Raw genomic sequence first — 14,978 nt, 5'->3', positions numbered from 1 at the left:
GAATTAAAACATGAGTTTTGTTTAGGAAAAAGGATAGGCCTCGGGTGAACTGCTCTTGGATCTTTGAGTAGTCTACTACCAGTTCTGTAGCAGTCATTCCCTACCCTGATCTGTTTGATACCCAGGTATTAAAAAGTGTGTTTTCTGAAGTGAAGTTAGCAAAAAAAAAAAAAAAAAAAAAAAAAAAAGTGTGTCTGTTAGCTGCAAGATTTTGTCATATATAGGATGGCTAAAAGTTTGTATTTTTAACTTCTCAAATACGTTGCATTTACTGGAATGAACAGTAACAGAGGATATGATTAATATTCTGTAGATCAATTTTTTTTCATTTTTTAGACAGGGTTTTACTATGTAATTCAGGCTGGCCTTGAACTCACAACGTAGTATACTCACACTATTCATAATGATCCTCTTGCCTCAGCCTCCTGAGTGCTGAGGCTATAGTTGTGTGCCACCATGTCTTTAAGAATCATCATAGTTGACCAAGTCAGAATCCCATCATTGTAACTTGGGTACTGCAAATTAAATTTACAAGCTTGCCTACAAAATAGCTGTATTTTCTAACTAGATAGTTCTTAAATCGTTTCTTTTCAAATTAAAACTAATAAAAGTACCATGCTAACTCAAATGTGAAAGGTAGATAATATGCCTTTCTTACCACTGAGTGTCCAAAAGGTAGCACATGCAAGAAGTAGATAATAAATATAGAATGAATGAAGCCATGACAGTAGGTCCATATGAAGTCGAAACAACTCTTAGGCTATTTTCTGTTATTATTATGCTTGCTTGATCTGATCACTTAGCCTATTCCTGTACTGCAGCTTCTTTGAATATTTAACATTTATTCTTTCCACTAACAGTCAGTCTGTTATTTTTTAATGTTGCATTCCATGTCCTCAAGCAACCTCTAAACATTCAAGGTACAATAAATTTTTTCTTTTCTTTTTATAGAGTTCATTCACTTTCTTTTCATTGTGTACAAGCCTTAAATTGTAGCTACTGTTGGAACTTGAATCCTCTAAACAGACTCTGGTGTGGGTTTTTACAAGATGGTCAGTAAATTCCTGGTAGGGAAACTTGGTAACCACAGTCTCTCTCTTTTTTGAAAATTACATTTATTGGTACACTTTGATGCATATAATGATCATAATTATCATAGGGAATTTGTGCCTGTACATAGTGTATCTCAATTCTTTTATTCCCATTCCCTTCCCTCCCTTCAACACTTTTTCCTGTCCCAGTTACAAAAGCTTTATTTCCATTGCTTTATTCCATTTTTAAAATTCCGATTCCCTTCTCCTGCCTTGTTCCCTTGTGCCTCCTCCCATTTGAACATATTCTTCCTACTTTCCAAGAGTATTGCATGGTATTTACCTTTGGGCTTCTCACACGAGAAGCAATGCAATATTTGAACTTGTGTGCCTGATTTGTTTCACTTAAAATTATAATTAAAGACCATAGTTAAAATTATGGTCTTGATGTTCATCCATTTACCCACAAATGATTCAAGTTTATTCTTCTTTATGGTAGAAGAGTACTCTATTGTGTATATAAATTCCACATTTTCTCTATCCATTCATCTGTTGATGGGTATATTATAAACTGTGCTGCTCTAAATATGAATGTGCACATATGATTCTGTGAGATGATGCTTTGTAACACCTTTGAGAAGGTATCTAGAAGTGGGATAGCTGGGTCAAATGGCACCTCTAGTTGTAGTTTTGTGAGAATTTGCTATACTGATTTCCACAGTGGTTATACCAGTTGACGCTCCCACCAACAGCGGAGAAGGGTTCTTTTGTCCTCATAGCCTCACTGGCATTTGTTATTCATTGATTTCTTGTTAATAGTAATTCTTTCTGGAGTGAGATGGAATCTGAGTGTTGTTTTAATTTGCATTTTTCTACTGACCAGTGATGTTGAGCATTTTTTACACATTTTACTGCTGTTTGTATTTCCTTATCTAAGAAGTCTCTATTCATTTCAGAGTCCCCCCCCCCTTTTTTTTGGTACTTGACGATTGAATTCATGGCCTCACGCTTGCCAGATATGCACTTACACCAGAGCTAAATCACCAGACCCAAAGAAGAAAGGTCTTAGATCAAAAACACAAACTTCTATTTTTTCTTTCTCTTTTTTTTTTTTGGTACTCACTAAGGATCAAACTCACTCCCTGGTGCTTGTCAGGCAGGTGCTTATGCTGCTGAGCTAAATCCTTGGCCCTAGATGCCTATTTTTGCACTGGGTCTTTAAATTGGGGATGGGGGTGAGCTTTATATATTCTAGATGTTAGTTCTCTGTCTGAGGAGCGGCTGGTAAAAAACTCTCCATTCTGTTGTCTTTTCACTCTGTTGGTTTTTTCTTTTGCTGAAACAGTGTATTTTCAGAAGCTGAGGATCAGGTAGCTGTACATCTTGAAGAAGACATCAAAAGTGACTTTGGCAAAGTTGCCAGAGTGACAGTGCATACCCAGACACAGGTGTAGCAATCATCAACGCAGCCATTCACAGCAGTTTATGGGCACAGGGGTTGAGATGATGCCAGTGCCTCCGGGAGGAGGGGTCAGACACACTGACAGAGACCCAGCACCTGTCTCCTTGAAGGGGACAGGGTGGAGCTTGTCAGACTTGTTTCCCCAGGAGGGGACTGGGACAGTACAGAGATGGCCTCTTGGATGGCAGCAGCTACCTCCTTGGAGCAATTCATCCCCAGAGCAACATGACTATTGTAGTCCCCAGTAGCAATAAATGACTTAAGCCTGGCCTGCTATCCAGCACGGTGTGCTTCTGCACGAGCATGAACTTCATCTGCAGAACTTTATTCCTGAGGGATGTGCCCAGGAATAACCTCAGACTTCTTAATGGGCAGAAAGAAGAGAAAATCCTCTCCAGGGCCTTGATCATCATGTCCTTGACCAGGTGACCTAGCTTGAAGGGATGGGGATCCATTCCTTGTTCTGGGCCTTGTTACTGTTGAGCCCTGAGGTCTTGGCCTTTGCCTGGCTTGTGGCACCCAAGGCACTGAGGGCTGAAGCCGAAGCCTCTGTAGAAGCTGCCTTAACCTCCAATGACTGGGCTCTGGGGCATCTGGGGCCTCTAGTACCCTCTGGTCCCTCCCACTGCACTAGCCTCAGCTGGCATTTGGTAATTCAGGAGGAAGGAGCAATTTCTTTTTTTTTTGGAACCCAACTGTACCATATGAATTATGACATGATAGGGATAGTAGATAATAATTCTGCTACTTCAGAACTCAGAGGAACATTTCTCTCTTTAAAAACATTTTTTTTGGGGGACCATGGATGTAGTTCAGTAGTAGAGTACTTGCTTAGCAATGTGTGAGGATCTAGCTTTTAAAATTTTTTTTGGCCCAGGGATTGAACTCATGACCTCACTCTTGGCAGGCAGGGACTTACACTGCTGAGCCGGATCCCCAGCCCCAAGGATCTAGCATTGATCCCCCACACAGGAGGCCATATATATATATATGGCTTTGTTTTTCCCTTATTTAAAAAAAAACACATGTAGAAAATGCAATAAGCAAATAAAACAAGCATGTTCCCCACAGAAATAAAGATGATAAAGATTCACATTTTGAGTTGTGACGTTAGCATTTATTCTTATTTTTTTGGTACCGGGATCAAATTCATGACTTCCCAGGCAGTTAGCATTTATTCTAAGTATTAGCACATGCAGATACGCATGTGCTATTATCTGTATACAAATTTTAAAAAGAAAGATCCTGAAAGAAATCATGTCTGACTCCAGCAGTGTGCTGGAACTGGGGCTGGGGAAGAGGAGAACAGCAGAGGCACAAAGACTACTGGTAAAGAGCTCATGGTTCTCCTGGATGGAAACCTCAACAGTCATCTTTGCAGAGGGAGGCGTGGAAGTGGACAAAGTCCTTCCTTCCACATGATCACTGAAATACCATTCATTAACTCAGGAGAAAAGTCTGGCAGACAGCAATATGCACAACAGAGGCTAATTTTAGACTGCATGAGACATGCTGCCTCTACGGCACAGAGGACAGCAAAGGTGTGACTAAATCTGCAGCAGGGTCTTCTCAAGTTCTATTCACATTGGGGGAATAATAATGCTCCTCTACCTCAAAGGGTACTGCGATGATAAAATGAATGAGAATTCAAAGCTCTGTGTACAGTGTTTGGCACATGGTGTGTGCTCAATAAATCTTAAGCATTCTTCTTGGCTAGCCCATTCTGCCTGTCCATGTATGGTCTTGGCTTCTCTGACCACATGTGTTCTCGGTTTCCTACAAGTATTTATTTCTTAGCGTTATGGCCACATTTATCTACAATGAAATCTCCACCATCCTGAATACTCTAAGCGGCTCATTCCATTCTTGATCAGGACAAGAACTTCTACATTATGAAAACAAATACAATTCTCATTGTTTCCTATCACCTTCCACAAAACTTTACCCAAAACTAAGTGATGGTAAGCATTTGTGGGTTCCCTTGACTATGAAGTGACACTAAATTGCCTCTTGGTCTACCTCAGGGTTTCAGTTTTGATTCCAAAAGGACTGAATTATACATAAGCATGGTTATCAGGATACTTCAAACATGTATGGTACTTTATGTTTTTCAAAGCACCTTTTCACATATCTATTTAATTTCCCTAACATGCCATGTAAGTAGGTAAGAACTGCTGCTATTCCCATTTTGTGGTTAAAAAAAAGAGTTCACAGATGTTAAATAACTTGCCAAAAGACCCACAGCTAGGTCCACAAATAATTTTTAATTTGATGATGATTTTTATCCAGTGTCCCTATCATAACAATAGTTGTGTCTGACTAATATAGAGTATGCTTATTTAGAGGGCACAATTTAAATATTTAAAACATACAAGATGCTATAGCATTTTTAAGCAAATGAAAAGCTATTTCTTTGTTTTTTTTGTTTTTTTTTTTTTTTGAGACAGGGTCTCACTATGCATTCCAGACTGGCCTTGAATTCACTACATAGCTCAGGCCAGCCTTGAATTCATTGAAATTCTCCTGCCTCAGCCCCCAGAGTGCTAAGATTATAGGCATGCACCACCATGCCTCGCTGAACAGCTATTTCATATCACATAATCTGAAGTTTTTGACTGTCCATCCCTTTCACTTTTAATTTAAAAGCTTTATTATGATTCTGATGTTTCCTTAAAATCATTATCACTTTATAATTCAAAATTCATTAGTACTGCTCTTAATACACAACCTAAGAAGCCATCAAAGTCAGGCTGGTAAGAAGCATTTGTCTTCTACTCTGCAGAAGCTTAAAAGCCCCTGACAACTGAGAGGCCAAACCACAATCAAAACATGGACCAGCAACAGTAATACTTCCTCTTGATTGCTACCTTCAAAACTGCCTACCCTGCAGTGTAAACAAAGATAATATGTGCAAAACTCAACTTGTCAATGGTGAGATAGGAGACATGTTGAACTACTGTGTCCACATGTTTGAAAACTGAAAGTTTCTGCCTACGCATTTCAATATTACTGTGACAAGCTCAAATAGGCTCTTCTGGTCATCAGACCTACCGAATGCCACAGAGAAGAGCTCAAAGGACGAGCTTCCGTATCTTAAAACCAATCTACTGAATACATATGGTAACCTTTTAATTTACTATACATTTCTCAAAAAAGTCAGAAGAACTGAACACAAGTTACGGATTTCCTTACTACTATCCATTTTACATCGGTACAAAAGATTGTGGACTGCCTAATTATAAAACTGCAAATACATGGATCTGTATATGCCTGCAAAAATAGTAATCACTTGTTCTAAATATCACTGTCTAAAGAATTTCTTAAAAGATTACACAGCATCTGAAAGGAAAAACAGACAAAGAGATTCTTCAAAGATCTCATTGGAAAGATGACCAAGCAAAGGTCATCAACACTTCTCATCAGTATGACACATTCTGTGTTCATAAATAAAGTTCAGCAAAATATTTAAGAACTGTTTACTGTTTTGAGAGAGACACATCAAACTGATGAATGCAATGTGTGTGTGTTCAGTTATGAGCCAGTTTTAAAATGTCAGCACCAAAAAACATTTTTTAGTACTGAAGTGGCTATCTCACATAATGTAAAAGCCAGGCATGACAGTACATGCCTGTAATTCCAACTACTTGGGAGGCTGAGGAAGAAAAATCACAAATTTGAGGCCAGCATAAGCAACTTAGTAAGGCTCTTGGCAAATCTCAAAATGGAACTGGTAATAGATTCCAGTAGTCAGTGGTCACCTAGCATGCTCAGCCTGGGTTAAAACCCCAGTAATATAAGAAAGAAAAAAGCCTGAAATGACAGGATTAAAAGAAAAAATACAGAATTAGTTTTTAAACAGAGTATTATGCTTCACTGTCACAATGGCTTAGGAGCCTGAGTGTGCCTGGGTGGCTGTGCAGGTGCGTGCTTGGACTCTACATGTAGCCCCATGTCACTTCACCTCTAATGCTGCTCTCCTGCTGTTTCCCTGCCACCCTCAATTAAGCAGTTTTGCTGTGCTATATTCTTCTGCCATGACCTTCCTGCCACAGAACAGTCAGCTGTGGACTGAACCCTCTGAAAACATGAGTCAAATGAATCTCTCCTTGTTTAAATGGTGGGTACAAGTAAATCTGACTAATGTAAGAGGTAATAATAGTTTTAAAATGAATGGGTACATTTTTGACTGTTACAATGTTTTGATTGTTACAATGATTCTGAGGACTAGGGATACTGAATGCTCAGAAATGATTATGCACAGTCCAGGAAAAAAACAATGGTTGTTTTATGTCTGCCCTGTCATTCAAGTGTCCTACTAGTCATTTATAAAGATGAAAAAACTGTAACCAAGTAAGTCTAGAAACTAATCCTACCATCCATATTTTTGCAATGTATTTTTATCCAACTGAAAATTTCAAGCATTATTAGTATCTACTGTGTAAATCAAAGTTAAGATTACTTTTTTTTTTTTTGTCTTTTTCGTTTTTATCAGTACCAGGGATCGAACTCATGACTGCACACTTACAAGGCAGGCGCTTATGCCACTGAGCTAAATCCCCAGTCCCAAGATTACTTTTTGTCTTTAGAGTCTCCTTGTCATTCAGGAATCCACATCAACACTGACAGTAATGTTTTTGGAGCTGAGTTAACAACACACACCACTTCCTTTCTACAGTGTATGGTGCTCCATTCACAGTTATTTACAATTGGTACAAACTCCCCCATACTTCATTTTTTCTTACTGCATAGTCAGGCTCAAGTATTAGCACTTGAAAAACAAAAAAGGTGGTTTCTTTTATATTCAGTGAGGATACCACTGATTCAAGAAGATTATGGAGAATGACTATTAAAGGACACTAGTAAAATCTCAGTAAAATATTTTTAGCTACCACTGTACTAACACTGGTTTCTTAGTTATAACACATGTACTATAGAAATGAAAGATGTTAAAATTAAGGAAGCTAGGCATGTTGGTGCATGCCTATAATTTCAACTCTCAGGAGGCTGAGGCAGCAGGATCATCATGAGTTTGGGGCCAGCCTAGTTTATAGGGTGAGTTCAAGGTCTGCCTGGATCACACAGCAAGGTCTTATCTGAAAAAAAAATCAATCACATTAAAAAAGTAGGGCAAACAGTGAGGATTGCATGTGCAATCATTGAAACAGTTTTTCAAATCTAAAACTTTTCTAGTAAGATTATATAAAATGTTTATGTTTTAGGGATGCTTAAGATTTCAACTGTAGATTATGTCATTTCTGTTAGTGTTAATAAACTTAAACTGTTAGGTTAAACTACTAGAGATTTTCGTATGTGAATGACAGCTAAATATTAACAAGTTTATATAGTTCAAATCAAAATAGTTTGGGTCTAGTTAAATGAACTGCTTACAGAACCGAGATAAAAAGCATGTTTATTTGTTTTGGTTCTGAAGACGGAAGCCAGGCCTTGAAATAAATATAGTTTTTATTTTTGATAACAAATACTTTTTTCTCTTTTCCTATTCATTTTTATTAGCACATATTTGCCATACTTAATGATCACATTCATCATAGGGACTTTATTGTACATAATATATCTTGATTCTTTTTTTCCCATTTTCCTCCCCTTTCAATTCTTCTTCCCCCTCCCATTTACAAAAGCTTTGTTTCCATTTTTTTCCTTTCTTAAAATTTCTTTCCCTTTCCTTCCTTCCCCCCTCCCTATTCTTCTTCCCATTTGAACATGTTCTTCCTCTTTCACAATATCTATCCTTTGTTTTGCTCTTTGGTGCTTCTCGCACAAGAGAAGCAATATGGTATCTGAATTTTTGTGACTGATTTTACTTAAAATTATAGTTTTGAGGTGCATCCATTTTCCCACAAATAACTCAGGTTTATTCTGATTCATGAGAGAGTACAACTCCATTGTATCTAAATACCATATTTTTAAAATCCATTCATTTGTTGATGGGCATATGGGCTCTTTCCGAGATTCAGTTATTATAAGTTGTGCTGCTATAAACATGGATGTGCATATATTATTGTGGTATGATAGTTTTAGCTCTTTTGGAAAGATACCTAGAAGTGAAACATCTGGGTCAAATGGAACATCCAGTTTCAGTTTCTTAAGGAATCTCTATACAGATTTTCATAGTCTTTGCACCAGACTATACTTCTAATAGTGAAGGGTTCTTTTTCCCCCGTAGCCTCGCTAGCATTTGTTACTGGTTGAAATCTTGATGATAGCTGTTCTTTCTGGAGTGAGATGGAATCTCGATGTTGTTTTAGTCCGCTTTTTGCCAGTATTTTGCATTTTTCTCCATGTTTATTGCTGTTTCTTTTTCTTTATCTAAGAAGCATCTATTCATTTCAGTTGCCCATTTTTGGAATGGGTCTTTAAATTTGGGGGAGAGTCTGATTCCTTTGAGTTCTTTATAAAATCTAGATGTTATCTCTCTGTCTGAGGAGTAGCTAAAAAATTCTCCCATTTTGTGCGTGGTTTCTTTTGCTATGCTACAGATTTTTTAATCTGATGTGATCTCAGTTGCTGATCCTTCATCATATTTTCTGTGTGATCAAGGTTTTGTTTATAAAGTCTTTGCCTATATCTATGTCTTCAGAAGTTTTATTTATTCTGTCTTCAGAAGATTATGTATTTCTGTTTATATACATTTTGGGGGAGGTGCATACCAGGGATTGAACTCATGACCTTGTGCTTACCAGGGAAGCACTTGTGCCACTGAGCTAAATTCCTGGCCTGTATTTATATTTTTGATCCATCTTGATTTTAATTTAGTGTATGGTGAGAAATATGGGTCTTCAGTATGTGGAAAGCCAGTTTTCCCAGCACCACTTATTAATTAAAGAGGCTTTCTTTCACTGAAGGGGTTTGGTTTCTTTGTCAAAAAGAGTAGCTGAGTGTGTTTGGAGTTGTTTCTGCATCTCCTATCCGGTTCTACTAAGCTTGGGTGTTTCTTTGCCATGTTGTTTTTTTATTGTGGTAGCTTTGAAGTATACTTTCAAACTGGGGATTGTGATGCCCCCTGTTTTGCCACTGTGACCCAGAATTGGTTCTGCTAGTCTACATCTCTTCTGGTTCCAGATGAATTTGAGGTCTGTTTAAAGAAATCAGTTTTAATCCACCGCACACATACTTTTCCCTTGAACAATTCTCTGCATGGTTATTTTATGTGATATTAACTTGAGCTTAATAAAAGGAGGTGCTAAAATATTTATTTTTAGAAAATGAGTAAAGGGTATGAGAAGGCTGAAAATTGCTGTTCCTCAAAAAAGCCTTAATAAGAGGAGATCAATTACAGCATAGCTTATCTGTGAACCTCACACCAAACTTCTATGAAGAAAGAAGGAATGAATAAGGAAGAGCACAGCATTTGTTACCTTTCCTTTTTGATAATCTTACTTTTTTCACCACAAGCATTCTATATTCAGCGAAGTTCTTTCCGGGGGTGAAGATAGGTTGTGAAAGAGGTTATGATAAAAAACTCTTTCTGCAGACTTTCAAAATTCTTGAACATGTTCAGGTTTGGAAGAAATATGTTAAGGAGAGAAACCTGACAAAAATAGTAATTGGTAGGTTTATCAAAAAGGAATCACTCACCTGTGCACAGATCTGATGCATCACATGACCAAATTCATGGAAGTAAGTCCTGACTTCATCGTGTCTGAGGAGAGAGGGGCGACCTGCCACGGGCTGCGAGAAGTTCACCACGAGGGCAGCCACAGACATCATCCGGGTGCCATCTGGGAGAAGACAGCCTGGCTGGAGACCAAAGCAGGCGGCATGATTATATTTTCCTTCCCTGGGAACAAAAAACACACAATAGTAAGAAGTGAAAGCCTTTTTCTAGCAACAACACTGACATGGCCTTTCCCGGTCATTAAGTGTTACACCTGGTATGAGGACTTTTAAACATTTAATTTACCTTTCAGATAGTAGCATATTTTGCAAAATGGAAAAACTAAGTGAACAATAATCCCATTATCACTTGGAGTTATAGCTCCAAGATTTCTTCTGTTGAGAAATCTTAATGTTAAATGAATGTATATCACATCCAGTGTGCACTCACCTTTTTTTTTCTGAGACAGGGTCTTACATTCTTTATTGTGCAGACTGGCTTAGAACTCATGATTCTCCTGCCTCAGCCTCCTGAGTACTGGGATTACATGCATGTGTTTCCATGCCAAGCCCCTAATATCCTATTTGTGTGTGTGTGTGTGTGTGTGTGTGTGTGTGTGTGTGTGTGTGTGTTGGTGAGGATCAAAACTAGGGCCTCACTTCCTAGGCAAGTGCTCTGCTGCTGACTAGAGCCCTACTGTAAGCCTGTCCAATTTACTTTAATGAGCTTCTGTTTTTCTTCTTCAGATGGAGTCATTGTTACATGACTGAAGTAAATTTAAAATAAAAGATATACCTTACATGGTGTTCAAGTAATTTTAAAATAAAAAATGAAGTGTGCCTGACTAGTTTTCTTCCTTCAAATTAGAACTGATAAAAAGCCTTATTACTTTTAGATAAGTAGGTTTTTCCTTTTATTCAAAGAGGGACGACTCAGAACTTGCAATTAAATAAACTTTTATAAACTAGGCAGCCTTTTAACAACTAAACACTTAGTTAGCCTAGGAATAAGCATATGTGATGTTATGAAGGCCTCAAGTCTTGGACAATGTGGTATCATTGGTGGTTTTTCAAAAGCTGTGTACCATTACACCACAGGCTAGGTGTAGATCTCCTCCTCCTCTTTCCCTCTGCCCCTGCTTTTTTCTTTCATAAATAACAATACATTTGGATTTCAGATGGGTTATTTTAGTTTGGTGTTTAAATTATTTCCTTTTCCTGCATTATATCTTCTTGTTGACTCCTGCTTTCCCCCCGCTGATGACAGTCAAATAAATTTTTTCCAACATCCTATTTAGATGTGTAAAAGTGGAAAGGGCATCGCACTTATCTTTACTACAACAATGCCATGGCGGACAATCTGCAAATCACAACTTGTCTTGAACCCACCAGAGAGCTAGTTTTGAAGGGCAATAGACAGTCAACTAATCCACAATCTAGGAGAGGTACCTTCAAGGAGAAGAGAGAAGGAATCAAGCCTTTTTTTTTTTTTTCTTTTTCCTTTTTAAATCTAGGGAAGACATAGAAGACCAGGAATTTTTAGCAAACTGCTAATATTATGTAGCCAAAACAGGGAACCACTAACGAAGTCTACAGACAAGAGAACTTTTGTACCCATTTTCAAGGTCTCTTCTCCAGACCTTACTAGTTACACACAAAAAAAGCCTGGGCGCAGGGTAAAAGAGCTGAGAAAGCATCAGTTGAGTAAGGGCACAGCTGCTGTGGTGAGGTATGTAATACTGCTTAGGTATTTTTTACTTGTCTCCTACAGAACAAAAACCTTAAATTTCTGGGAGAAAGGCAACACACTCTATTATTCTTAGAGCATTAGGGAAACCCCACTGCCATTTGTGGAAAGGAACAGAAAAAAAAGCCTCTATTTATGGAAAGAGAGCAGCATGAATCATGGGCTCAGCCCCACTGCTGAGGGTGAGGTGTATCACTGAACAGACCCACTCCTAAAGCCCAGGAATAGAACCCATGTGGTGATTAAGACCGATGCTTAATCACAGAGCAACAGAGAATGCCTAACCCTTAGCCAGGTTAATAAGCATCCAGTAACAAATTATAGTAGCCAACTGATGGGTGAGAACAAGATCTTGGAAGAAGATCTGTCCTGAGACAGCATAAGAGAAGACTTAAAGTGAAGGTGGGACAGACTTTGAGGAAAACTCTGACAACTTCCATCATGAATCCAAAGCAAAAATTTGAAACTTGCAGTACTCTAAAGTTAGTCATGGCAGTAATAGATACCAAACCTAGTTCAACTACTAAATGAATCCAACTCCTGCATTAAAAGTCTAGCAGAATTGGTGGTGTTGAATTGGTGGTTGCAAATTCCCCTAGTTCCTCTTTATCCTGGAAGCACCTTGTTTTTCCATCAATTTCTAGGGACAGTTGTGTAGGATATATCAATCTTGGCTTTCAAAGCTTGAATTGTTTCCCCCCACATTCTTTGTGATTTGATAGTACTGCAGGATATTCTAAAAAAGGAAAATACCAAGATTCCAGAAACAGTGGGAGAGAGGCCACAATGAATGGAGCAGAAAACGAAATGAAGAAGACAAACTGACAACAAACGACAGAAAAAGAGCTCAACAGAAATGAGGCAGAGAAGATCGGATGGTAGGAACAGCTATTTTGGGGGGGGGGCAAGGGTTGGGCTTAGGCTCTTGCCGAGGCTGGGGCTGCTCCAGAGGCACTGGTGCCAAGGACTGTGGTTGCTCCAGCTTGTGGATGCCCAGATCACCAACTTAATTGAGCACCCATGGTCTTAAGCAGCCAGGCCAGGCAGCCGAATCCTCAGAACATGCGTTTTTTAAATGAAAATGAAAGTGCAACACAATGAAATTTGTGGATACAGTGCAAATAGAGCAAACTTTAGTGCTTATATTAAAAGCTTAGATGAAAAAACAAAAACAATCATGAATCAAGGACGTGAGAAGGAAAGGCAGGCATAAGAAGGAGAAAGAAACAGTGTGCTGGATTTACTAAATTTTCAACTAGCTCAATCTCAAGGTATTCAGTGGGCACATGAATCTTTGTGGGAAGATTTCATGTAGTGAGTTGGAAATGTATAAACAGATAAAAATCTATTAATACATTTAAAAATCTTAAATAGGAAAACTACATCAATCTGGAATTAATCTGTTATTTTTTATACCTCTTGATACATCATGAAATACTATCTACACCTTTTTTGAGAGTGACATGGTGTTACTGCATCAGAGACAAAAAGCAAATTAATTTCTTCTTAAAAATCTCTGCAGAATTTTAAAAATTATAGCTAAAGATCAAGGATTTTCTGCTAATTTAAAAACCAGTACTATGAGGCATGATGGTGCATAGATGTAAGCCTAGCACTTACTTGAGGGCTAAGGCAAAAGGATCACCAGAATTCATGTACAGACTGGGCTGCACAGCCAGTGAGACCTTGTCCCAAGAACAAAATAAGACAAACCAAATCAAACCAAACCTGCCCCAAACCACAATGACATTCTCTACTATTTTTTAATCTTTTTTCCTTGAGAAATCACTTCCCTTTTTTAACTTGACTTATTTAGTTTCAAATGTTTCTTTATTCTGATTGTTTTTTTAATATTTTATTTATAAAATGATGGTGACTAAAAGAAAGTCTTTACTTGAAAATCTTATGTTGAAGTCATCATCAGCCTTGTTTTTGCTTTGTTTGAGAATCTCAGTTTTTGATGAATAAAAACTGAAATATGATTAAAAGAAAAAATAAACTGGTTTTTGAAAACCTACTCTGAATTTTTTTAACCAAATAAAATTTTTCTCATCTTTGTGAAGACAAGATGTAAGGTGACAGGAAATGATTACTAAGTAGTAGCTCATTACGCTTTCAAAAGATTAGTCTTTGGTAATGACCAGATCTCTGAATATAAAAGGAACATGGCTAAGAGACATCAAGCTAAGGTAGCAATAACTGTTACTTTGATTTTGGAAAGAGAATTTGGTAACAGTTACAGGAAGTTGCAATGTTGAAGGATTACTATTAATGAATTGTTGGCTTAAAATGGTATCCTGACACTTTTTAAATTAAAGATAAGCCCATTACATTTGGTTTTAGTTTTAGGTCAGATTGTAAGTGAAAATCCATAAAGCTTTGGGATACTGAATGACACAGTTACAGAGCCTCTTTCCCACCAACACACTCAGTGGGTTTTACACCTATACCATATGTTACTGAATAAGGATGATACTACAAATTCACTTGATCTGTTTAAGCAAAGATTAGTAATTACATCAAGTTGGCTGTGTTTTAGAAAGCAGCCTAGGGAAAAAAGACATTCAAATCCTTTGGGTTGTCTGATAAAACACTGTGGAGTCCATCATTACCACGTTATAGAAACAGTAATAATGTTTTGAATTCTTATCATTGATTAATGGGTAGGACAGGTGATTTGGATATTTGATATTTCAAGCAAATAAGTCTGTGAAGGTATTTTCAGTCCCATATTACAGAGGAATAAACAGTCTAAAATAGTTATGGTATTCAAGCATTCACACTCCAGTCTGTCTGCAGAGATTCTGCTATTCTCACTATATAATGTATTATACTGTTTCCCGCCAGACTGCGAGGAGCAGTCAGTCTGAAGCGGACTAGTAGACAGGTTATCTGAACAAAAACATTTGAGAGGACAATTTCCAATTAAGCAAATGCAGTCAATGATGATGATAACATTAGTACAGCTAATATTTACTAAGCACTTGCTATGTGTTTGAGAGTCTTCTAAATACTTTGTATGTAATTAACTAATTTAATTTTGATAGTAAACCTACAAAGCAGGTGCTATTAATATTTTTATTTCAGCAGCCCTATATTATATAGGTAAGGACACTGAGCCACA

The 14,978-nt window shown here is 37.7% G+C and overlaps 1 protein-coding gene across 2 annotated transcripts in view; it reads right to left on the bottom strand.

The window, feature by feature from the left end:
* Positions 1-14,978, bottom strand: part of Nln (neurolysin) — a 96,579-nt gene that overhangs the window by 19,264 nt on the left and 62,337 nt on the right. For both annotated transcript variants that reach the window (XM_005000285.4, XM_003462682.4), the window contains exon 9: positions 10,090-10,291. In XM_005000285.4, the coding sequence (XP_005000342.1) occupies positions 10,090-10,291 (202 nt within the window). The remainder of the gene's footprint in view (positions 1-10,089; positions 10,292-14,978) is intronic.

The sequence above is a fragment of the Cavia porcellus genome, unplaced genomic scaffold (genome assembly GCF_034190915.1).
Source record: "Cavia porcellus strain 051 isolate PalLab524CR breed Dunkin Hartley unplaced genomic scaffold, mCavPor4.1 scaffold_11, whole genome shotgun sequence".
Taxonomy (NCBI): domain Eukaryota; kingdom Metazoa; phylum Chordata; class Mammalia; order Rodentia; family Caviidae; genus Cavia; species Cavia porcellus.
This window is presented reverse-complemented; position numbering and strand designations above follow the sequence as displayed.